The sequence below is a fragment of the Podarcis muralis genome, chromosome 6 (assembly GCF_964188315.1).
Source record: "Podarcis muralis chromosome 6, rPodMur119.hap1.1, whole genome shotgun sequence".
Taxonomy (NCBI): Eukaryota; Metazoa; Chordata; class Lepidosauria; order Squamata; family Lacertidae; genus Podarcis; species Podarcis muralis.
The window spans coordinates 199,593-225,848 of NC_135660.1; the positions used below are offsets into that span (position 1 = coordinate 199,593).

General features: G+C 46.1%; 1 protein-coding gene across 1 annotated transcript in view; it reads right to left on the reverse strand.

The window, feature by feature from the left end:
- Positions 1-1,382: 1,382 nt before the first annotated feature.
- The window catches only part of LOC114590002 (maestro heat-like repeat family member 5), a 45,885-nt gene continuing 21,011 nt past the window's right edge, over positions 1,383-26,256 (reverse strand). Inside the window, exons 11-14 of the mRNA XM_077930220.1 lie at positions 11,050-11,185; positions 10,057-10,178; positions 8,840-8,989; positions 1,383-1,577 (exon numbers count right to left, since the gene is read on the reverse strand). Coding sequence (XP_077786346.1) covers positions 1,383-1,577; positions 8,840-8,989; positions 10,057-10,178; positions 11,050-11,185 — 603 coding nt within the window. The remainder of the gene's footprint in view (positions 1,578-8,839; positions 8,990-10,056; positions 10,179-11,049; positions 11,186-26,256) is intronic.

Genomic DNA, 26,256 nt, shown 5'->3' on the forward strand with positions numbered 1-26,256 from the left:
TTATGATCTGAGATTACTTTAGATTGTATTTCAACTTGTAGTATTCTTGGAGTCAGTTCATTCGAAACCCATATTTGATCTATTCTTGACATTGACTGGTTCGATTCAGAAAACTATGTAAATTGTTTCTCCACTTGTGTTCCTTTGGTGGTGAGAGAGGTTGGGGTTGGCCTAGGGTGTAGTTGTTTGTTTGTGATTGGCTGTGGTGATCTTTGTTTTCGTGTGAAAGTGGGGTGGGTGGGTGTTTTGGATCAGGTTAGCCATATTGATTTGCATGCTGTTGGTGGATTATTGTCATTGTCTTGTTGGGCTGTGTATGTGATAAAGGGGAGCCATACCGGGGTGAAGGCGTCTTCTTCTGTTTGTCCCTGTGTCAGTTTCAGTTTATTGGTTAATTTTTCTAGTAGGGCTGTTTCCCATACTATTTGGTACCATTGGTCCAGGCTTACTCCTGACAAGTCTCTCCAGTGTCTGGTTATGGTGTTTCTGGCTGCTGAAAGTAGGTGGGTGTCAGGGGTTCAGGGACAGAGGCACAGGTGAGTTGGGAGACGGAGAGCGATGGGGAAGAATCCCAGGACAGTGAGGAAGAGGATGACAATGACTTGAGGTCTTCCATGAGTCTCTCAAGTGAATCGGAGGATTCCCAGAAGGGGGCGCCCCTGGTCAGGCCAAGGGGGGTCACAGGGGGGACTTGCCAGGAGCAGGGAAGCAGCAGGGAAACCCCGAGTGGGAGTGGGAGATCGGGGCCGGCTTCCCAGCAGGAACGGAGTGAAGAGGGTGGAGTTCCCAGTGTGGCACACGGAGCAGAGCAGGAAGGAGACAGGGGAAGGAGATCGGGGCAGGACGTCCTGCCGGAAGGGGCGGAGAGTAGTACAGGGAGTAGTGTGAGTGTCAAGAGGAAGGTCAGGGGTAGCGAACGCGCGCCAAGTTCAAATGTGGAGGCGCGCGAAAATGCAGAGAGCCCGGAGGAGGAGCCTGGCCCCAAAGCACGAAGGAGGGGGGAGCAGGCATCTGAGGAATCCGCTTCAGGGGAAAGCAGGAGGGAAGGAACCCAGGGGGGCAGAAAGACCCTGCGGAAAAGGAAAGACAGGAAGAGGTGGACCAGCACAAGCCTCTTAAACTGGTGTAGGGGCGGGACCGATTCAGAGGGGACTTCAAATGTCTAAGGCTAAGAGACGCGGGGCTGCACGCCTCGGTTGTGGAACCAATAATGAACTGCAATAAACATCCTTGTATATAAGAAGATCTTGGCGTTGGTCTTTTGTGAGCTGAGACCTGAGGCAGCCCCTGACAGTAAGTCCCCTCCCTAAAGTACGCAAAAAATTTTTTTGCAAAGCTCACGAAGTTTGGCAGCCATGAGTATGGAGGAGCAGATAGCTGATCTACGCAACACAGTCTCCCAGCTTACCACTGTGGTAGTGGTCTCCCAGAAGAAGGGGGAAGAGGCGGAGAAGCGGTGCCAAGATCTGCAAGCCAGGTGGGATCATGCATGCCAAGTGGGGTTCCCGGGGGCCAAATCTGCTGGAGTAGCCCTGGGCAGAAGGGGAGGCAACTTGGTAGCCCACTTCGATGGGAACCTGAAGCAATACCCCAGTTTTCGAGCAGACGTAGAATATGCGTTGCATTTGCTTCGCGACGACTTTAAAGATGAGGAGGAGAAAGTGGGTTTCATTGTGTCCCACTTGCATGGGGAAGCGAGGGCTTGGCTGCGCAATCTGTGGCGCGAGGATTGCCCTGCTCGAAGGGACTCCGATGAATTTATCAAATGCATGGACGCTTGTTTCCAATCTACCGTGGATGTGGATGTAGCACGCCAAGAGATGCATGGTTTAAGGCAAGGCAAGGCTACAGTACGTCAGTATCATGCTCGCTTTTTCACCTTGCTGAATGTGCTGAGATGGGAGAAAGACTCTCTGGCAGTCAGAGACTTGTTTTGGGAGGGGCTCTCTGGCCCTGTGAAAGACGAACTGGCAAGGGGGGACCGGCCCAAAACCCTGGCAGAAATGGTGCAGCGGGCGCTCGCCATTGGAGTACGCCACGAAGAACGCCCTTGGCGCAATGAGGGGGGTAGCCAGCTTCACGCACCGTCTAGAGTGCCTCCTTTCCTTCCCAGAGATCCAGGACGTACGCGTCCCTCACCTCAGCTGCAGGCAGGGGAGGAACCAATGGAACTGGGGAGTGCAAAGGCTCTGTCAGCTGCCGGAGCCCCAGCATCCGGAACAGTCAAGAAGAAGCCTCCTAGAGGGAACAGGAAGTGTTACATCTGTGACAGTGGGATGCACATGGCCAAAGAGTGTCCCCAGAGGCTCCACAAGCACACTGCAGCCTTAGCAACAGTAACTGCAGCAGCACAACATGAAGAGCAGTTTCAGGGAAACGGCAATGCCTGGCTGGAAGCAGAGATGCTGGGGCACAGCCAGGCGAGTCAGTAAGGCAGTCCCCAGCGCTTTTGCAGCCCACAGACCCCCTGCCACCCAAGCCAGTGGTGCAGCTCACTGCAACTCTCCAGCTACCTAATGGATGCACCCTGGAAGTCCCCATTACAATTGACAGTGGGAGCAACGCAGACTTCGTGGGGGTGCAATTCGTCAAGCAGCATCGCATAGAGCTCCTACCAGCCACGCTGCCTTTGAACGTCGTCACGGTGGATGGCAGGAAGTTGCTGGGTGGGCAGGTGGTACAACAGACGCCACCCATGGTGATGCAGATTGGCAATCACCGAGAAGTCATCAGTTTCAACATCACCCGCCTGTCAGACACGCCTATAGTGTTAGGCATGAGTTGGCTGGATAGGCACAGCCCAACCATGGCGTGGTACCAGCGGCAGCTCACCTTCGGCTCGTCCTACTGCGCACAGCATTGCATCCAGACCGGTCAAGAGGAGGAGGGCCAAGAGGAAGGGCAGCAGCTGAGGCTCAGCATGGCGCAAGCAGTACCCCTCAAGTACAAGGGGTTTTTGGAGGTCTTCTGCGAGAAGGAGGCTGACCAGTTGCCACCCCACCGGCACTACGACTGCGCAATTGACCTCTTGCCAGGGACAACGCTACCGACTGCGAAGCTGTATTCCATGTCCGAGGATGAGATGCAGGAGCTCAGGGAGTTCATAGATCACAACCTGCAGCGGGGATTCATCCGAGAATCAAAGGCAGTAGGGGGCAGTCCTGTGTTTTTCGTGAAGAAGAAGGACACGCCCCAAAAAAGGCTGATCGTAGACTATCGCTTCATAAACTCGAAGACAAAGCCTGCAGCCTTTCCCATGCCCAAGATTGACGACCTGCTCGGGACGGTGAGGAAAGGGAAGATCTTCACCAAGTTGGATCTCCGCGGCGCATACAATCTCATACGCGTGCGAGAGGGTGATGAGTGGAAGACGGCCATGTTCACGCCGTTGGGCACCTACGAATACAGAGTTATGCCGTTTGGTCTCCAAAATGGCTCCCACTTTTTCCAAGCTTTTATGCACCACGTGCTAGCGGGACTCCTCTACAAGAAGTGCGTATGTTTCCTCGACGACATTCTGATCTTCTCGGAATCGCCAGAGGCGCACGAGAGCGATGTTAAGGAGGTCCTGCAGAGGCTACGGGAGCACAGGCTCTACGCCAAGCTGGAGAAGTGCCAATTCGACGTGACGGAGGTGGATTTTCTGGGCTATAGGCTGTCCGACAGGGGACTAGCCATGGACAGCGCCAAGGTCCGCGCGGTGTTGGACTGGAAGAGCCTGCGAACTCAGAAGGAGGTCCAGAGGTTCGTCGGCTTCGCCAACTTTTACCGCAAGTTCATCAGGGGTTTCGCCAGGGAGACGGCAGCTATCACGGACACTCTCAGCTCCAAGAAGAAGAAGTTCACCTGGAGGGACCAGGCGGAGCAGTCCTTCAGGAGACTTAAGAGTCTCTTCGCATCCGAAGAACAGCTGTTACACGTGAATCCCGGCAGGCCCATGCGGGTGGAAACTGACGCATCTGACAGAGCGGTGGGGGCCGTCCTCTTACAGGAAGACCCGCAGGGGAACTGGAGGCCCTGCGCTTTCTACTCCCGGAAGCTCAGCAAGTTGGAACAGAACTACACCATCTGGGGCAGGGAGTTGCTGGCCATCCACGCAGCTTTCAAGGCATGGAGGCACTTCCTCATCGGAGCCAAGCACACCGTGCAGGTCCGCACGGACCACAAGAACCTAGAGTACTGGCGCACGGTGAAGCTACAGAGCCAGAGGCACATACGCTGGGCGGAGTTCTTTGCGGATTTCGATTTCAGGATAGAGTACATCCCAGGTGACAACAATGTCATAGCAGATGCGCTCTCCAGGAAACCGCAGTATCTCGAGGAGGCGGCACCGGTGGCAGCCAAGCACATTTTTGCACCGCAGGCGTGGGCGTGCGCTTCAGCCGCCGTGGACCTGGAGGCGGTGCGTCGCGCGTTGCAGGCGGATCCGTTCGCACAGTCCAAGATGGAAGAGGTGCGGAGAGGCACAGCGAAGGACGACGAGTTCCAAATACGCGATGGCCTGCTGACCCGTAAAGGCGCTCTCTACGTTCCGGGAGACGATCTCCGCGCGAAGGTTCTGCAGCAGTTGCACGACGTACCCAGCGCTGGCCACTTCGGCAAGGAAAAGACGACAGAATTAGTGGCCAGAGACTTTTGGTGGCCCCAGATGCGAGGGGAGGTCGCGGATTACGTCGCCAGGTGTTACACGTGCCAAAGGTCCAAGCCAGTGCACCAGAAGCCAGCGGGACTGCTGGAACCGTTGGAGACGCCACTGCAACCGTGGGAGAGGGTGGCGCTGGACTTTGTCACTGATCTGCCCAGTTCGCGAGGCAAGACGGCGGTACTTGTGGTTGTAGACCTGTTCACCAAGATGGCGCATTTCATTCCTTGCGCGAAGGTGGCGACAGCGGAACAGACCGCCAAACTCTTCATCGACCACGTGTTCAAGGTGCATGGGCTGCCACGGTCCATTCTGTCCGACAGGGGGCGCCAGTTTGTTTCCAGTTTCTGGCAGAAGCTCCTAGGGATCCTGCACGTCAAAATCAACCTGTCGTCGGCGAGACATCCGCAGACCAACGGCCAAGCAGAGAGGGTCAACGCGATCATGCAGCAGTACCTGAGATGTTACGCCAATCAGCGACCCGCGGCTTGGGTGGATTACCTGCCGATGGCTGAGTTTGCCTACAACAACACGAAGCACGCGTCGACGGGGGTGACGCCGTTCTTCGCTAACAATGGAAGGCATCCCAGAACCTTCCCGGGGCTCGTAACGACGGGGGAGGGGGCGCCACAAGAAGCCGACCATTTCGCAGCCGAATTGCAAGAGGTCCACGACGAGCTACGGAGACATTTGGAGCTCGCCAAACAGGCCTATAAGGTGCAGGCAGACAGACACAGGAGGGAGGGGGAAGACATCCAGGTGGGAGACTGGGTATGGTTAGCGGCCCAAGCAGTGCCGGCCAAGTCGTTAGCTAAGAAGAAGCTAGGACACAGGCAACTAGGGCCGTACCAAGTTGAGGCCAGCATCAATCCCGTAGCGTTTCGACTGTCCCTCCCCGAAGGTTCCAGAATGCACCCGGTCTTTCATAGGTCGGTGCTCACCCCCTACAGGGCCCCACACAGATTTCAGGAGTCAGGGACGGCACCAGAACCAAGCGGAGAGTCGCCCAAGAGGGGGAGGTCACCTAGGGCCGAACCAATCAACGAGGTCACAGAGATTCTGGACTCGAGATGGGGGGAAGAGGGAGTAGAATATTTTCTCGCCAGAGAGGGCGCCCCGGCCAGCGCCAACAGTTGGGTGCCGGACTACGCTTTGGACGAACCCCTCCTCAAGGACGAGTTCCATGCCCTTTTCCCACACAGGCCCATGCCAGCACAGTTTTTCGACGATTGGCTTTTCACGCCCACACTTTCCGCCAGCACCTTCCGAGGGTTCTCCTCCGCAGAGGAGATGACGCCAGAGTCGAGCCCTCCAAGGGGATCGTGTTCGGGGTGGACACTGACCCTTCTTACTGGTGGGACGACCTACCAGAAGAGGACTGGCGCACGAGGTGGCGGATGGGGCCTTGGCAAGCAGACCCCACCCAGGCAACAGGGGGAGAGGAGGACATGAACATGTTGGGAGAGGACCATGGGTTCGAGCACACATACAATGAACTGGAAGCAGAGGAGATCGACGTCAACGACCTGTGTCCGGCAGCGACCTCCGCAACGACGGAGCCCCCAGAACCTGCGCCCGAGCAGCGGGAGGGGGGAAGGGGGGGCTTTGAGGGGGGGATGGATGTCAGGGGTTCAGGGACAGAGGCACAGGTGAGTTGGGAGACGGAGAGCGATGGGAATCCCAGGACAGTGAGGAAGAGGATGACAATGACTTGAGGTCTTCCATGAGTCTCTCAAGTGAATCGGAGGATTCCCAGAAGGGGGCGCCCCTGGTCAGGCCAAGGGGGGTCACAGGGGGGACTTGCCAGGAGCAGGGAAGCAGCAGGGAAACCCCGAGTGGGAGTGGGAGATCGGGGCCGGCTTCCCAGCAGGAACGGAGTGAAGAGGGTGGAGTTCCCAGTGTGGCACACGGAGCAGAGCAGGAAGGAGACAGGGGAAGGAGATCGGGGCAGGACGTCCTGCCGGAAGGGGCGGAGAGTAGTACAGGGAGTAGTGTGAGTGTCAAGAGGAAGGTCAGGGGTAGCGAACGCGCGCCAAGTTCAAATGTGGAGGCGCGCGAAAATGCAGAGAGCCCGGAGGAGGAGCCTGGCCCCAAAGCACGAAGGAGGGGGGAGCAGGCATCTGAGGAATCCGCTTCAGGGGAAAGCAGGAGGGAAGGAACCCAGGGGGGCAGAAAGACCCTGCGGAAAAGGAAAGACAGGAAGAGGTGGACCAGCACAAGCCTCTTAAACTGGTGTAGGGGCGGGACCGATTCAGAGGGGACTTCAAATGTCTAAGGCTAAGAGACGCGGGGCTGCACGCCTCGGTTGTGGAACCAATAATGAACTGCAATAAACATCCTTGTATATAAGAAGATCTTGGCGTTGGTCTTTTGTGAGCTGAGACCTGAGGCAGCCCCTGACAGTGGGTTATGAGTTCTTTGTCGTGTAAGTGGGCATTGTTGTCTTGGAAGATGTTTGGTAGGGCCAGTTCTGGGGTGATGTCTTGTTGTTGTTTAGTCGTTTAGTCGTGTCCGACTCTTCGTGACCCCATGGACCAGAGCACGCCAGGCACTCCTGTCTTCCACCACCTCTCGCAGTTTGGTCAGGCTCATGTTGGTAGCTTCAAGAACACTATCCAACCATCTCATCCTCTGTCGTCCCCTTCTCCTTGTGCCCTCCATCTTTCCCAACATCAGGGTCTTGATGTCTAATACTTGCTTAGTTATTTTACATATTTCTCGTATGGCTGTTGTCCAGAATAGTTGGATTTGGGGGCACTCCCACCACATGTGGAGGTATGTGCCTGTGGAGGTGCACCCTCTCCAGCATTTTGGTGAGGTTCCTGGGCATATTAGCGCTAGTTTTCTTGGTCTTAGGTACCACCTGTAGGTGAGTTTCAGAGTGAGTTCTTTTCGTTGATGTGGATTTAAAGGGGGGGTTTAGACCACATTCTGATCCATTGAGTGGGGTTAATCTCATAGCCTTTGTCATTCTCCCATTGTTTTTTTATTCCGTCTAGGGGGTTTGTGGGATTTTGGAGTAGTATTTTGTATATTGCGGATACCATCCCTTTACCGTTTCCCTTTGTTGCTAGGAGGAGGTTTTCAAAGGTTATCAGGGGCCTAGTTGCTGCTGATTTTATTGTTGGATTGTTTAAGAGGGCATGTAATTGGGGATGTGTTAACCAGGGCATTTGGGTGTCTTCTAGTTTGTCTTGTATTTCTTGTGTTGACAAAGGTTTGTTATTTTTACAGAAGTCTATTAGGCGATATAAGCCTTTGGTTTGCCAGGTTTTTATCTGGAGGTTTTGTGCTGCATGGTGGAATAATGGGTGGTAGGGCAGGGGGATTAGTGGGGATGGGGTTGGTATTTTCAATTATGTCCCTCTCTAGGTGTACCCATTGTTTTGTCTCATCTTCTAGTATATATGGGATTATATGGAGTATTTGGCTGGCAATGTAATATGCTTCTATGTTGGGGATTCCCCATCCTCCTTCTGAGGTGGGGAGGTCAGGTATTTGGGGCTTATTTTTGTTTTTTTTATGTGAGAAGATAAAAGAGTGTAGTTTTCTCTGCCCTCTGCGGAGTTGTGTTGGGGGAATCCAGATTGGGAGGGTTTGGAATAGGTAGGTTAGTTTTGGGAGGGTATCATTTTGATCATAGCAAAGTTTTATTAATTGACCTCAGTGTTGCCCATATTGTGTTTCCTTTGCACTGAAATGAACAGGGTGGAATAATGTAATTAAAATACTGCCAAAGCAGACAGCGAGATGAAAAACAGGGTGTTTGATTTTTGGAAGCCGAACTGCAGCAGGATGGAAACAGAGGCGCGAGCCACAGACACGGAAATTGAAGAAGAAGAAGAGTTTGGATTTGATATCCCGCTTTATCACTACCCGAAGGAGTCTCAAAGCGGCTAACATTCTCCTTTCCCTTCCTCCCCCACAACAAACACTCTATGAGGTGAGTGGGGCTGAGAGACTTCAGAGAAGTGTGACTGGCCCAAGGTCACCCAGCAGCTGCATGTGGAGGAGCGGGGAAGCGAACCCGGTTCCCCAGATTACGAGACTACCGCTCTTAACCACTACACCACACTGGCTCTTCTTACTTCCCACACAATGCCTTCTTACTTCCCAGAAAGAAGCTAATTCTAAGTCCGAAGAGAATGTTTTAATTTAGAAGAAACCCGCTCCCCCTGCCTCCGTTTTGAGCCTTACGTTTTCCATCTCAATTCCACATTCCTCAAGGAAGGACCTTAGGAGCTTTCCTGCAGCCTGAGAGACGGCTCTGTCTTCCACTGTCAGGTTGTCAATCGCCTTCAACACGACTTCATTGATCTGGCTGGGCGTGAGGTGCTCCCCAAAAGCCTGGCACAAAGAAGAAAGAAGAGGGAGTTTTCTTCTGCTCCACACTCTGACCACGTTTCAGTAGTCCAAGGGTGCCTTCACAAACCAAGTGAAAGACATCTCCACTCTGCCTTGAGAGGGTTGAACTAAGTGACCCCCGCATCCCTTCCAACTCTACAATTCGGTGATTCTATTTATGTGTTTATTTAAGTAGCTGAAAGATTTTACAACAAACAAAACTAAAAGTCAGGTGACGCCTTGCTATTTTCGATCCACATCTTAAATTGGTTATGACATTGGAACATGAAGAGGTTCAATCTAAAATCAGACTAGAAAATTTTAAAAAAATTCTCGCAGGAACAGAGAGGGTGAATAATAGTGGCTATCCGTTATATAACCAATGCCAAACAGACTGGGTGGGAACCTGCCGGCTGTGTGTTTAGTTCTTAATATACAACAAAAACACCCACCACAAGGTTGGCATAGTTCATTGGCTTGGCAGTGCCTCGTGAAAGATGCACCGAATGAGTCAACTTTTCCTATTCTTTTTCCGCCCCGAGGAGCCCATGCATGGTTCTCTCTCCTCCCCGTTTTAGTCTCATGAGGTAGGTTAGACTGAGAGACTGTGACTGACTTGTGAGTTTCAGGGCTGAGTGGGGATCTGAACCCTAGGTCTCCCAGCACCTGGTAGAATTTCAATAAGTAGAATTCTGCATGCAGTTTAGGCTACCGGGCACTTGTCTTTGAGCAATTGATTCTAATACAATGCATTTCTGAATGTTATTTACACTAATAGCTCGCGCATGTATTTTTTTGCACACTGTTTGGCATTGCGAAATTCAAGGACATGTGAATTTCAAAGGCAGGTTGTGTTTCAGTTCTCCTATTGTTTCTGAAAGCCTCGATTTGATAGTTTGGCTTCCAGTGTGAACTGCTCTGAATCTCTCCCTCATCCCTAGAAGGCGTGGGCTGCCTGAGGGCAGGCTGAAGTTAGTGGGGCAGGGCCCCATTGGCCCGAATGAGCAAATCTTTGCTAACTGGGAGTGGCTGCGGTCTTAGCAATAAAGAGTACAAAAAGCCACCCCTACCTTGGCCACTTTTGCGATGTTGTATTGGAAGAGGGAGGGCCCAGGGATGAAAAAGTCTTCTCGGACCCATCTGACCATCTTGCCTTTCTTATTTTTATTCCCCCTCTTCTCCAGTTCCTTACCTAAGCAGGGTCGGGTTTTGGAATATGCATGCAAAAGAAACCAGCATTAGTTCTCCCTGCTCAAAACCTCCAGTTTTCCCACTGGGACCAACAAAAACAATTATCGATTTCACCTCAAAAATTATAATTCAGAACTGGGAAAAAGGTTCAGAAGGGGGCAACCAAAAGGACTGGGGTGCTTGTGGAGCTGGTTGCAGCATTTGGGGGGGGGGGGTTCCGTTTAGAAAAATGGCGAGGAAGAGGAGACACAATGTATGGCATGGAGAAAGTGGAGAGAGAAAGCTTTCTCTCTCACCGTCAGAACATGAGAACAACTGGACCTCCAATGAAACTGAAGTTTCAGGATGGTCCTTCTTCTTGCAGTGCACAGCTAAACTCTGGAACTCCCTGCCACAGGAGGCACTGATGGCCATGGACCAAGATGGCTTTCAAAGAAGATGAGGCAAATTCATGGAAGAGAAGGCTACCCATGGCTATTAGCCAGGATGGCTATGCTCTGCCTCCATGGTCAGAGGCAGCAAAGTACAGGAGTAGAAAGAGCTTGAATTCTGCTTGCTGGATTCCCACAGGCATCTGGTCAACCCCTGTGGGAACAGGATGCTGGACTGGGCTGGGCCAGAAGGCTTTTCTGATGTTCTTCAGCAGTGAATCCCTCCCCCAAGACTGCCCTCTCGTCTCTGGCCAACAGGGTGTTGGCGTTAGGCCAGTGCTGGCACGAATTCTGGCCCTCCTGAACTCCCTGATCAACCCCAGCAGCAGCCAGCATGGGCAACACTCAGGGATGATGGGGGTTGGAGCAGCCTCTGGAGGGCTACAGACCTCCCACCCTGCGGCTTACAAGAAACAAGCCATTTCCCAGCATCGCCCTCACCCATTTTGGCTATCATGATGTAATGGAGATGGTATAACGCCTCCGCTGACTGCAGGCCAATCTCCTTCACATTGTCTGTGAGGTGAAGGGACAAGAGCGCCACCAGCTGCCCAAGAAGGGGGAAATCCTGGGATACCTAGGAGGTGGAGAGAGAGAGATGCACAGTCAGCCCTCGTCCCACAGAGCCCAGCAAGAGAAAACCATCTGGCATGCTTTCAGTCGGCAAAGGTGGCAGAGGGGCGCAGGGCAAGAGAGCTGTGCTTAGGTGGCCCACCCTAGGCTTGCCCCAGGGCTTTTTCCCCAGCCAGAACTCACTGGAACTCAGTTCTGGCTGTTGAATGGTTGAATGTTGAATGGCTGTGTCAGCATTTGGGTGTAGTATATAAGGAGCAGCACCTAGCTCTCCCATTACCCTGGGGGATGGGTTGGTGGTTGGGTCTGGTTTGTTGTTGATCTGTCCTGGAGTGTCAACACAAGGGGGCTTGTGAAGAAGGCGCAGCAGAGACTGTGCTTTTTGAGAATTCTAAGGAAAAACCATCTTCCGCAGAAACTGCTGCTTGCCTTCTATCACTGTGCCATTGAGAGTGTGCTCACTTATGGCTTATGTGTGTGGTACGGAAGCTGTACTACCCAGGACAGGATGGGGTTGTGCAGAGTTGTTAAGGCAGCAGAGAGCATTGTTGGCTGCCCACTCTCCACCTTAGAGCAGATTTATGCCACAAGGTGCCATAGGAAGGCACTGGACATAGTAAAAGATCCATCGCATCCTGGTCACTGTCTCTTCGAGCTCCTGCCGTCGGGACGGAGATACAGGACAATGAAGACAAGAACGAGCCGTCTTAAGAACAGCTTCTTCTCCAGAGCGATCTCGGCCCTGAATGGGAAGCCTGGACTTTGAAAGTCATCTAATCTTCCTTGCTGTATTATACTGTATTGTTTTAATTAGTGTTTTTATAGTTGTTTTGATTTTGTGTGGAGTGCCCTACCTGGGTGGATGGAGCAGCCAAGTAATTTCGTTGTCCCCGAGAGGGGGCAATGACAATAAAGATATTATTATTGTTGTTGTTGTTGTTGTTGTTGTTGTTGTTGTTGTTGATGATGATGTATTTAGTGTATAAGGAGTTTTTGTTTTTGTTATTAAAACCTTGTTTAAGTTATTTTTTAGTCCCTTTTTAATGCATGGTCTCCCCAGCAAGCTCTCTGCAGTGCTACTATACTGCAAATAGCTAACATCTTTGGTTATGGGCCCAGCTGCTGAGTGGATGACTGCATATTTTTGGACTCTGAGAAAGGTTTGAAAACTCCTTCTCCTGTTAGTGTAGTTTCTGTGGGTCTGGAAGAGTTCCAGAATGGTTGACCGGGTTCCAGAAGCCGAGAAGGCTCTGGTGTTCCCACAGCTAACAGATGAGAACTATAGTTTATGGTCTTTTCGGGTGGAGGCGCTTTTGACCTCTAGAGAAGTATGGACCTATGGACTTCCGGGTTAGCGCAATCGGCTAATGGCGGATTCCCTCCGAGCTCCGGAGGGAATCTGCTCGACAGGGGTCGGGTCTTGCCGCGCCGGCGACACGGGGACCCTTAAAAACCACAGGCGCAGATGCCCGTGGACATGGTGACTCAGCGGGCACCATTAGCGCCCTCCCGACCCGCAAATGAGCCTTTTTAAAGGCTACGGAACGGGGGATGGGGAGTGGCGTGGTGCTGTGGTCTACTGCTTCCCCTGCCGAGCGAAGCCGCATGCCATTTGTCGGAGAGCGCTGACTTCTTCCTTTAAAAAAATTGGACTCAAAATCAAGAACAACAACCCGTGAGTATTTTGGAAATTGGACTAAAATTATTCTTTTTTTGTGGATCTGGCACGAGCGGGGGAGGTGCAAAAAGGAAGTCCGTCTCCCCCCCATTGTAAACAGTTTAAAGCAAGGATTTGCCAACTAAGGTTGAGAGAAGAGCTGTTTTTTTTCCTGATTGGATAAAAGTTATTAATTTCCACGGATTTAAAAGTCTAAGTTACTGTGCTGGAGGACAAGAGTTTATTTGCTTTGATTAAGTGCCACTTTTCCCGAGACCGGGAGTAACCCGTGAAAGGAGCCTGCTGAGGGTTTACAGAAGATTTTGACAGCTGTCAAATTAGCTGTCAAAGTCGGAAAAAACTGAAAGTTTTGGTTTAGCCGGTCATATCGTTACAAGGTATTGAAAGTAAAGAAAGATTGGCACGCTTATACCAAAAAATGAGGCTGAAAAGTCACAACTCAAGAACTTCCGCCCCATATCCCTACTTAATGTGGATTACAAAATTTTTGCTGACATTTTGGCTAATAGATTGAAGAAGGTCTTAGTTGAATTGATACATAAAGACCAAGCTGGCTTTCTCCCAGGCAGATATATGTCAAATAACACGAGGAACTTGATTGATATTCTGGAGAAGTTACAAGTTAACATTAATACAAAAGCTGTTTTGATTTTTATTGATGCGGAGAAAGCCTTTGACAATATTTCCTGGACTTTTATGAGGAAAAATCTGCAAGGGATGGGGGTGGGAGAAAGGTTTGGAAATGGTATAGGTGCGATTTATTCGGAACAAAAGGCGAAATTAATAGTGAACAATGCAGTTACAGAAGAAGTTAAGATAGAGAAAGGGACACGACAAGGCTGCCCAATTTCCCCTCTGCTTTTTATTTCGGTCCTGGAGGTGTTGCTGAACATGATTAGAAGGGACCAACAAATTAAGGGTATTCAGGTCGGAGCTAAACATTACAAATTGAAGGCATATGCAGATGACCTAGTTTTGACATTGCAGGAGCCGATCCCTAGTACTAAAAGAGCTTTGGAAATAATACAAGAATTTGGTCAGGTGGCAGGTTTTAAACTGAATAAATCAAAAACTATGGTCTTGGAGAAGAATCTGACAGTGATGGAGAAGGAGGGGTTTCAGGGAGAAACGGGTTTGTTATTGGTGAAAAAAGTGAAATACTTAGGGGTGAATATGACTGCTAACAATGTTAACCTATTTAAAGACAATTACGAGAAGTGCTGGTCAGAAGTGAAAAAAGATCTTGAAATTTGGACAAATCTGAAGCTTTCCTTACTGGGTAGAATTGCAGTTATCAAAATGAATGTATTGCCAAGAATGTTGTTTTTGTTCCAGACTTTACAAATTATTGATAAGATGGACTGCTTCAAGAAGTGGCAAAAGGAAATATCTAGATTTGTCTGGCAGGGCAAAAAGCCCAGAATAAAATATAAAATCCTTACCGATACTAAGAACAGAGGGGGGTTTGCCCTGCCGGACTTTAAGTTATATTATGAAGCAGCAGCTTTCTGCTGGCTGAAGGAATGGCTACTTTTAGAGAATACAGACATTCTGGACCTAGAAGGTTTTAATAATGTTTTTGGGTGGCATGCGTATTTATGGTATGACAAGGTCAAAGCTCACAAAGGTTTTAGAAACCATATTGTCAGGAAAGCATTATTTAATGTCTGGACAAGATATAAAGATTGGTTGGAAAATAAGACCCCTAGGTGGCTGTCGCCAATGGAGGCTAAAGCTCTGAAAAAGCTTAATATGCAATCTAAATGGCCTAGATATTCGAAAATTTTGGAACAAGAAGGAGATAGATTGAAATTGCAGAGTTATGAGAAACTCAAGAACAAGGTACAGGACTGGTTACATTACCTGCAGATAAGAGAGGCCTATAATTTGGACAGGAAAAATGGTTTCCAGGTGGAAAAGTCAAAGTTAGAAACTGAACTGTTAGAACCCAATGCTAAGACATTGTCGAAAATGTATGATTTGCTGTTGAAATGGAACACTGAGGATGAGACGGTTAAGTCGGCTATGATAAAATGGGCACAAGACATTGGTCATAATATTATGTTTGCTGACTGGGAACGGTTGTGGACCACCGGCATGAAATTTACGGCATGTAATGCCTTAAGAGAAAATATTATGAAAATGATGTATAGGTGGTACATGACACCAGTCAAGCTTGCCAAGATTTATCATCTGCCCGACAATAAGTGTTGGAAATGTAAAGAGACTGAAGGTACATTCTTTCACCTTTGGTGGACGTGCCCAAGGATTAAGGTATTCTGGGAAATGATCTATAATGAACTGAAAAAGGTATTTAAATATACCTTCTTGAAGAAACCAGAGGCCTTTCTCCTGGGCATTGTCGGCCAATTGGTGCCAAAGAAGGATAGAACCTTTTTTATGTATGCTACAGCAGCAGCAAGAATACTCATTGCAAAGCATTGGAAGACGCAAGACCTACCCACCTTGGAAGAATGGCAGATGCAAGTAATAGACTATATGGAACTGGCAGAGATGACCGGCAGAATCCGAGATCAAGGAGAAGAGCAGGTGGAAGAGGACTGGAAGAAGTTTAAGATTTATCTACAAAGACATTGCAAAATCAATGAGTGTTAAGGGCTTTGAAAATGTAATGAAGGGGTTCTTGCGACTAAGATGAGTAGAACGTAATGGGAAGGAGGAAAGTTGAATATAGGCAATTGATGATTTGCTGAATTAGTTTTTAAAAATAAGAATACAAGAAGGGAAGGTGGGTGGAAGCAAAGAAAATAAGGTATTGAAAGCTACAATGTAAGAAAAAGTATCTTTTTAGTGTTATTTTTATATTTTACTTTCTTTTTCTTTTTCTTTTTGGTCTTTTCTTGTTTTTGATGTTTGTTATATGAATTGTTGTTGTTGTTGTTGTTTGTTGTTTTTTTCTGTTGAATGTTTGTTTGATGTTGTTAATGTTTGAAAATTTGAATAAATATTATTATAAAAAAAAAAAGAAAGTAAAGAAAGATTGATACAAATAAATTTGACTTTTGGATTGGAAGTGAAAGGAATACTAAGTAACCAGAATCCCTCTAGAGGGGATTCACGGATATTACAAGAATGGAAATAGGTCGGAAAATTCTGGCAGATCTGGATGAGGTCGTCTTTCTCATGGGAAAGCTGCGAAAGATGTATGAGCAAGGCCATGTTTTGTCTACAAGTCCTACAAAACCGAGGTCAACAGTAAATATACCTTCTGAGCTGGAAAAGGACTTGATGTTCAAAACACAGGCAGCTGGACAAGAAAAGAAACCAAAGACTGAAGAGGAGGAAAAGATACTTGCTGAACAGGAGGAGCAGAAAGGAGGGGCGGCCGAAATGTCACAGAAGGTAAACGAGAGCCGGAGGCCTGTCAAGATGGCTACAAGCTCGACCAAGGTGGAAGCTGGAGTCTTTGGGATATTTGGATTTAAGAAACAGAGCTTGAGCTCCACCTTTAAACAAGTAGGCTTGGCTGGAAGGATCATGGACATTATAGAGAGAGTGCCCCTTCGAGTTTGGGTGTCAATCATAAGGGACTTTCAAAGAAGCCGGCTGAAAGGGACTGAGAGAGATTTGAGAGCCTCGGACATAAGGTCACCAGGCTAAATAGATGAACTAAATGGACTATGGTTTGGGATTGAAACCGGGGAGAGAAGGGTGGGGTTTGGAAATCCAAAGGGGGCCTGATCTTTTTTATGCTGTGTCAAATTTCATGTTGTTTATCATTATAAGAATGGGGAATTCGTGGAAGGGAAATAGGGTCAACCTTAGAAAAAGTTTTTTACATATGATTAAGGTATATAAATTAAAAGTTGATTTATAAACTGAACTAAATATAATAATGAATTAAGGGTTAAAATCTAATACAAATAAACACATTAACAAATTAAGGTTAAGACATTAGGGATAAAAACTTGTTGAACAAATAATTGGATCTGGAATAAAAGAAGGGGAGGTGAGGGGAAGTTGTGAAAAGAAGTTATTGAAAATGAGATTTTAAAGGTGGAATTTTTTGTGTTTTTCTTTGTCTTTTTGTTTTGTTTTTTGTACCTTTTGAAACTTTAATAAATATTACTTTTTAAAAAAAGAGAAGTATGGACCTATGTAACTGATGACCCTCCTGACTCTGTAACTAATGCTTGGTTGAAAGGAGATGCAAAAGCCAGGGCAATAATTAATTTGGCAGTTAGCAACCAGCAAGTAGTCTATATAAGAAATAAGAAAACTGCCAAAGAAATGTGGGACAGTCTGCAGCAGTGCATATTAGAAAAGAGTCAGCGTCTGCATTGATGTTTTTCAAGCAGCTGTACCAGACCAAGTTGCAGCCTGGTGGTGATTTGGCAGCACACTTGAGACGTCTGGAGGCAATACGCTGCAAATTAATTCAAAGGGACATGGAGATACCTGATATTCAGTATGTTTTTATCATTCTTTGTTCCCTTAATGAGGACTTTGATGGTGTAGCTAGCCAGATATCTGCCATTCCACCAGCACAATTAACTGTGGAAGGGGTAATGGCAAGATTAATGGGCGAGTTGGATAGAAGGGAGGCTTGTGCCATAAGCACTCCTATTTCCAGAAACAATGAGAAACGCCATATGCAAACTTGTGGTGATACGACTGCATTTAAAGCTGCAAAGCATTATTGGTTCTGCAATAAGCAGGGACATTTTGCAAAAGGACTGCAGATCCAAAAGAAAGCAAAGTACTCCCAAGTCTGTTTCTGTTCATCAGTCACGGTCGTCAGCCCAGAAGCCGACACCGTACCATAAAGACAGAAACGAGCCGCGAGCTTTTCATGCTCGGACTACAGATCGTAAAAGAATTAAAGGTGCCAAGTGGAAATCTTTTATTGTGGACTCAGGAGCATCTGAGCACATTTGCAACGATCGAAGCTTGTTTATTTCTTTTGAATAGGAAATTCGTAATGTACATTTAGCCAATTCACAAGTCTTGCAGTCGCTTGGCAGGGGTACTATTAAATTTGACTCTTTAAACATTACGATAGCGAACTGCATTTACTGCCCGTCAGTGGACAATTTATTGTCAGTAAGATGTTTTGCTCATCAAGGCATAACTGTGTGTTTCTTAAAGTCAATGTGTGAGTTTTTCGATGGGAACAAACGTCTATTGTATGCCCGGGAATCTGATGGTTTATATAGACTGTATTTTCGCACCTACTCCCAATTGCCTATAAATTGCAGAGCAGCACAGTCAAGCCAGGGGTTGAGGAATGTAAGGCCACATTCTGGGTGTGCCCATGAAGCACACAGAATTCTGGGACATCTGAATTTTGCTGATGTAACTAAGACAAAGAATATTATTAATGGCCTAAACTTAAAACCATGTAAATTCTTTACGCAATGTCTATCCTGTTGCAAGAATAACATTAAGGTTGCACTCAAGGGTAGGTGCTCAGATAGGAAAGTAACTGAGCCATTTGAGCGTGTACATTGTGATTTAGTTGGGCCACTCCCACCATCATTAGGAGGTTCTAAGTACTGGCTTACCCTGATAGACCAGTATACTAGATATTATTGGACTTATGCAATAGCTGAGAAGTCCCAAGCATTTGAGAAGTACAGAGCTTTTTGCAACTGGGTAAAAACGCATTTTAACAAACCAATTAAGAACCTGTTTACTGACCGGGGCGGGGAATTTGTTTCTGGGGATTTTGAGAATTTCCTGGAAGCGCAGGGGACTACTCATGAGTTATCTTGCCCCCGAAGTCCCTGGCAAAATGGGCTTGTTGAAGTTGTGCAGCGTGACCTGCAGGCAGGGGTTAAAACTTATCTGCACAATGCTAATCTGCCCAAAGTCTTTTGGGCTGAAGCGCTCAATGCCTTTTGTTACGTTAGAAATCGCAGTTATCATTCTGGTTTAGATGTCACCCCTGTTGGGATACTGCCAGGGAGACAAAGGCCATCATGCCCCCATGTCGACTCTGGACGATCCATCAACCTCCCGTAGGAACGCAGTATCAGTCAATTAGCGACACAAGCCTCAGAAACAGCTTTCCACATTCCAAGGACTTGTGCACGCCCTTTGCAGAGTTCGCACAACAAAAGATGCACTCAGGAGAGCATTATTTACAACTTTATTCAGCATTGGTCAGAACAAAGAAAAAACATGACTGCTTGCCTGCGTGTTCAGGCACAGAGAGAGAAACAAAAGCTATATACAAAACATAAACTTCCTGTGAGCCAGAAGTACACAGACTGTGACTCAAACAACAGCCTGCTCCCTGTTTAAGGTGGAACGGAAATATCCTAACATCCTCCCCCTTTCCGTGTAACCTGTAGTACCTGTGGTTCAACCCAATTGCAACCTCTGTACGTAATCCTTAAGTTGTTCTCTGTTAACAACCTTAGACAACAGATCAGCAGGAATTTCATTTCCTGGCATGTAGGACACCTGAATGAGTCCTTTCTGAATACACTCTCTTGCACGATGTAGCTTAATCTGCAAGTACTTGGTTCTTTGCTTGCAACTCTCTGGGTTCAGCAAAGCCAAACAGGATCTATTGTCTTGATACACTTGTATAGGACATTTCACAGAAACTCTGATGTCCTGAAACAGTTGTATCAACCATTCACAATCCATGAGTGAAAATGACAAAGCATTGAGTTCTGCTTCACAGGAACTTAGGCTTACTGTCATCTGCTTTTTGCACAACCAAACAGACAGTGGTTGTACATGTAGCATACTCCAGAAGTGCTTGTACCATCCGTGGTGTCACTTCCATAACTAGCATCTGCAAAGATTTCAAGACCTTCAGTCTTCTGACTGGTGAACCTCAGCCTGTAGTGCAAAGTCTGTTTCAAATAGCGGCCTATGTGCTTCAGAGCTTTCCAATCCTGAACAGTAGGATTGTTAGCATGTCTGCTAAGCAGGTTAGTGCTTACAGCTATGTTGTGGGATGTAAACACAGGAGCAGTCAATGACAACATTCCTAGAGTGTACATGTTAGAACATGGGGAGGGATGTCAGTGTAGCAAGCAGGTAAACTTCCTGGGGACGGACTTCCTCCGCATGTGACCAGAGGTGGGTGTGGCCTCACCTGTGCAGGTAAATGATAAAGGCACAGGGCAGCCAGCCATTTTCTCTCTCTGCCATCTTCCTTCGATGAGGAAACATCCAAGGATGCCCTCTTGGCTCTCAGCCAAGAGAGGACGGGACTATCTTACTACAAGATAGATTCTGAGTGTATTTTACCTTTTTAAGCTGTCTGCCTTCTGGGATCATGTTGTGAACAGAACGTGAGTAAACTCTTTTATAAAGACTGTGTCGTGTCTTGTATTTTAAGAGGGAATAAAAGGGGAAATTACGAGAGTAATTATTATAGAGGTTCTAGCGAACCTGTGCAAGCGTTACCGTTGCGAACTTATTTTTTTTTTGTAATACTATTTTTTATTGCTTTTTTTTCCAAGGTCCGATACTTCATCAATAACACAGCAAAAGCGATTTTACAGAAAGAAAGAAAAAGTTTAAAAAGAGAAAGAAAATTCACATTTCCAGATCATTTTTCATAATCTACTGGACTTCCCCACATCTTCCACCCCTGCATTCTTCACAATAAAGAAAAATAAACAGCAAATTGATACCTTGTTTCATGCGTATTTGTGCTTTCACCTAATTATATACTCTAAAATTTAGACTTTTCACTGTCATAACTTAATTTCCACCATTTTCAAATCTCAATACTGAAGCATGTTTTTCCCAAAACTTAGCAAATTCTCAACATTCATATAGCTTATAATGTTTTTGTAGATAGTCCTTAAATTTTTTCCAATCCTCTTCCACTGCCTCTTCTCCCAGGTCTCGGATTCTGCCGGTCATTTCGGCTAATTCCATATAGTCCATCAGTTGCGTATGCCACTCTTCCAGCGTGGGTAGCTCCTGTGCCTTCCAATATTTGGCTATAAGGATTCTTGCTGCTGTAGTTGCATATAAAAAGAAGGTTCTATCCTTCTTTGACACTCTCTGGCCCACAATGCCCAGGAGGAAGGCCTCTGGTTTCTTGTGAAAGGTATACTTAAATACCTTTTTCAACTCATTATAAATCATTTCCCAAAAGGCCTTCACCCTCGGGCATGTCCACCAGAGGTGAAAGAATGTTCCTTCAGCCTCCTTACATTTCCAACATTTATTGTCAGACAGATGATATATCTTTGCAAGTTTGACTGGGGTCATGTACCACCTGTATATCATTTTCATAATGTTTTCTTTCAAGGCATTACATGCCGTGAATTTCATACCGGTGGTCCATAACCTTTCCCAGTCTTCAAACATAATGTTGTACCCAATGTCTTGTGCCCATTTTATCATGGCTGATTTAACTATCTCATCTTGAGTGTTCCATTTGAGCAACAAGTTGTACATTCTTGAAAGCACTTTCGTCTTAGGTTCAAGTAGTTCTGTCTCTAATTTCGATTTTTCCACCTGGAAACCAATTTTTTTGTCCTTTTTAAAAATCTCTTGAATTTGGGCATAGTGGAACCAGTCTCGCACCTTGCCTTTCAATTTTTCAAAACTCTGCAACCTCCAATTATCTCCAACTCTTTCTATTATCTCACAGTATTTTGCCCAGCCACCCTCCATATTGAGTATTTTTGTGGCCTTAGCCTCCATTGGTGATAACCACCTCGGGGTCTTATTTTCAAGTAAGTCCTTGTATTTGGTCCAGACAATGAATAAAGCTTTCCTGACAATATGGTTTTTAAACAATTTATGGAACTTTACCTTGTCGTACCACAAATATGCATGCCACCCAAAAGCGTTGTTAAACCCTTCCAGATCTAGGACATCAGTGTTTTCTAACAAGAACCAATCCTTCATCCAGCAGAAGGATGCAGCTTCATAGTATAACCTTAAGTCCGGCAGGGCAAATCCCCCTCTTTCTTTTGCGTCTGTTAGTATTTTAAATTTTATCCGGGGCTTTTTGCCCTGCCAGACAAACTTCATGATGTCCTTCTGCCACTTTCCAAAACATTCCACTCTGTCCACGATCTGCAGGGTTTGGAACAAAAACAACATCCTTGGCAATACATTCATCTTAACAGCTGCAATTCTTCCCAACAAGGAAAGTTTCAATCTTGACCATGTTTCTAAGTCCTTTTTGATTTCAGACCAACATTTTTCATAATTATCTTTAAACAAATTCAAATTTTTCCCAGTCAGATTGACCCCCAGGTACTTCACTTTTTTAACCACATTTAATTCCGTTTCCTTCTGGAACCCATCTATTTCTGAAGATGTCAAGTTTTTTGCCAAAACCTTAGTTTTTTGTTTATTCAACTTGAATCCCGCCACCCGACCAAACTCATAGATTAATTCTAAAGCTCTTTTTGTACTAGGTTCTGGCTCCTGTAGTGTTAAAACCAAATCATCTGCAAAAGCTTTCAGTTTATATTGTTTTCCTCCGACCTGTATTCCTTCCACCCGCTGATCCTTCCTAATCAAGTTCAGCAACACCTCCAGGACAGAAATAAATAACAAGGGTGATAAGGGGCACCCCTGTCGTGTCCCTTTTTCGATTTTGAACTCCTCTGTCACCACATTGTTTACTATCAGTTTAGCTTTTTGTTCTGAATAGATTGCTTCAATACCATTTTGGAACGCCCTTCCCACTCCCATCCCTTCCAAATTTTTCTTCATGAATTTCCAAGATATATTATCGAAGGCCTTCTCGGCGTCTATAAAAATCAAAACTGCTTTCGTGTTCAAATTTGTCTGCAGTAGCTCCAAAACATCAATAATATTCCTGGTGTTGTCAGACAAATGCCTACCAGGGAGAAAGCCTGCTTGGTCTTTATGAATTACTTCATTTAAAACTTTTTTAAATCTACTTGCCAGAATATCAGCAAAAATTTTGTAATCCACGTTTAGGAGTGAGATGGGACGGTAGTTCTTGAGTTGGGTCTTTTCAGATTCCAATTTTGGTATCAAAGTGATGAAGGCTTCTTTCCACGATTCTGGTGCTCCCTTCCCTTCCATAATTTGGTTACATACCTCCATTAGCGGCTGGGCCAGATATTCCTTCAATGTCTTATAATATTTGAAGGTAAGTCCATCTGGGCCTGGGGATTTGCCTAATTGCATATTCTGAATGGCACTTTCAATTTCCTGTTGTGTTATTTTGTAATTCAGGGCTGTTTGTTTATCTTGAGATAATTTTTGCAGGCCATGACTTTTTAGAAATTGGTTTATCTCGGTCTCTGCTTGAGGTCCTTGAGTAAACAATTTTTTGAAGTATCTCTGGAAACACTTTCTGATTTCTTCTGGTTTCTGAATACATTCTCCTTCAACCTCCAGATTGGTAACAAAGTTCAATTTTTGTCTCTTTTTCAGCTGCCATGCCAGCAGCTTCCCACATTTATTTGCCAATTCGAATGATCTTTGTTTCATCTGTTTAATTTTCCATTCAACTTCTTGATTTATCAATTTCGCATATTGTGCTTGATGGAATTTTATTTCTCTTAAAACTTCTTTTGATTTTGGATTAAGTCTCAACTTTTTCTCTCCGTCCCTTATCTTCTCCAAAATCTTGTCCTTTTTACCATTCCAGAGTTTTTTCTTGATAGTATTCTGTTGTATCAGGAACCCTCTCATAACAGCTTTACTCGCGTCCCAGATCATTTTCTTTTCCACCGAAGTGTTCAGATTTATTTCAAAATAGTCCTTCAACGTTTTTTGGGCCTTCTTCACAATCTCCTGATCTCTAAACAAGGTGTCATTCATTCTCCATCGGAAGGATCCAGCTGGTGTAAGTCTCAAGTCCATTTTCAAGGCGTTATGGTCGGAGCAGGTTTTGGGGCAGATCTCTATTTTTTTAGTCTTAGGTGCCAGTCCTCTAGTTATCCAGATTTGGTCGATTCTTGTCCAAGATAGGTGGGCCTCAGAAAAGAATGTCCCCTCTTTACCTAGTGGGTTCTTCGTCCTCCAAATATCAATCAAGTCCATATTGTCTGTTAATTCAAAGAAAGTCTTAGGTAGTCTGCCATCTTTAGTCGGGTTTTGATTTTGTGACTTATCCATGTAAGTGGAGACAACCCCATTCATGTCTCCCATCAAAATGATGTTAGTATAGTCAATATGGTCCAGCATTATCTCATGCAGCTTTTTATAAAATTCCGATTTCCCCTCGTTTGGTGCGTATATTCCTACTATCAAAAATTTTTCTCCTTGTGATTGTATTTCAATCGCCAAAATTCTTCCTTGTTCATCTTTAAACACAAACTTTGGTGCTAGGCTCTCCTTTGCATATATCACTACTCCTCTTTTTTTTACCTTATCTGATGAAATAAACTCTTGGCCTAGTCTCTTATTGATTAACACTCTCCTATGGAGCCTAGTCACATGTGTTTCTTGCAGGCAAATAACGTCCAATTGTTCTTTCCTCAATATATGAAAAATCTTTTTCCTTTTTTCGGGAGAATTTGTGCCATGAATGTTCCAACTAAAAAGCTGCAGAGACATCCTGAATCAATTTGTCAACCGATAGGGTTGTCTCCCTTGTCGTCTATGTCTGGAAGTGGATCTGGTTTTGCGCCAGGCGGAGGAGGTGGCCAAGTACCTGCTATTCCTTTCCGAAGGTCCTCCCCGTAGTCGTTTAGGAACTTTTCTTGCTCCTCAGCTGTTCTGATTCTTACCTTCTTCCCTTTCAAGTTGAAAGATAGTCCTTGAGGAAATTCCCACCTGTAGGGGATTGTGTTGTTTCTCAATAAACTTGCAAGGTCTTTATATGTAGTTCTTAAATCCAGCAACTGTTTTGGTATATCTCTGAAGATTTCTGCTGTCTTTCCCTGAATCACCAATGAATTTTTAAAATGTAGGCCTAGTATATTATCTTTTTCTTGCTTAGATCTCAAAATGATCAAGCAATCTCTTGGTTTGTCCTTCTTGGCCACTCTTCCCAATCTAAAAGCGGTGACAATTTTAAAGTCCTTCTCTTCTGCCAGACCCCAGAACTTGGATATTTCTGCTGTCAAAAAACCAATCAAATCTTCTTTCTCTAGTTCTGGGATATTTCTAAGCCTGAGATTACTTTCCCTGTTTTTCAATTCTGCCATGGACAGATACGCTTGCTGTTCAGTGACCTGTCTGCTCAGTGGTCTTACTTCCCCTCTTAATTCCTCTATCCTCTTTTTATTTTGGTCTGCTTTTGTATTTGCTTCCTCGGCTATTTTTCGATTTTCTGTTGTAGTTGTTTGAAGGTTTCCTATTGCCTGTGTATTTTGAGCGACTTGATCTGTCAGTCTATTAATTGTGGCTGTCACCTGGTCAAATTTAGCCGCTTGTTCATCAGCTTTCTTGTTTAATGCTGCCAGCTGGTCCAATATTTCTTTAGAGACAGGGTCGAGCCCTCCTGCAGCCATATCCCCAAAAGCTGGCTGTTTAGGTTGTCCTTCTTGCAGACCTGTAACAATTGGGACAGATGATCTACGTGGCTACACAGGCAAAGTTGATTGCAACAGTTCAGTTTGTTTTGCTTTCTTGGCGGCCCTTGTTTTTGCTGCACCACTCATTCCACAGCTGTCCAAGTATCAAGGTCAAATTGTAAATCCCATGGGAAAAGCAATCCAGAATGTAAACATCCAGACGTAAAAATTCCAAAACAACCAGCAGTTCTCAGAGACTAAAAATTCCACAATCCAGCAGGGGGAGCTCCCCAGAAATTAGGGAGAAGGATAAAAAGTTTCCACCATTAAATTCCCAAATAAAAAGTTAGGTAAAATCCAAAACAAGGGGGAGAACCCTCTAAGTTCACTTTAAACTGCAGAGAGTAAAAGTTCTTAACAATGGTGCATGCAACAGTTCCTTGCTTGTAACTTACAAAGTAGCCCGATGTAACTTTATGCTTTTATATACAGTTACCGCAGTCTGATGTTTCTTTGTATCTAGACAGCCCGAGAGCTGGGTTTCATAACTTTGTAATCCACAAGAAGAAGAGAGAAAAATCACAGTCTATGTCCACTTATAGTGCAGTTTTAACTTTTTTTTTTACTTTTAAACGATCAAATCCGAATTTGCAAGGTATATTCCAACTTCTTTTAAACTCCCTTTCAGCGCTTCCGCTTTAGTAGTTCTTTGCTCAATACTTTAAGCGGAGCCGGAAGACGGACTTCCTTTTTAACGTCTCCCGCTTTCAGCCGAATTTCACAAATTTAAGTTCAAAAGTCTCGGGTTTCTTACTCACGAGTATGTTGTTTCAAATCGAATGTTCAAAGAAGAAAGGTCAGCGCTCATCAGCAGCAGCCGGGCGGCTTCACTTCCGCGGAAAGAGCGATGAACTCACAGCACCGCTACCCCCTCCACGTTCCGGAGCCCCTTACGGGGTCCCTTCTTCGTTTCCGAGGTCGCTCTTGGTGCCCGCCGAGTCC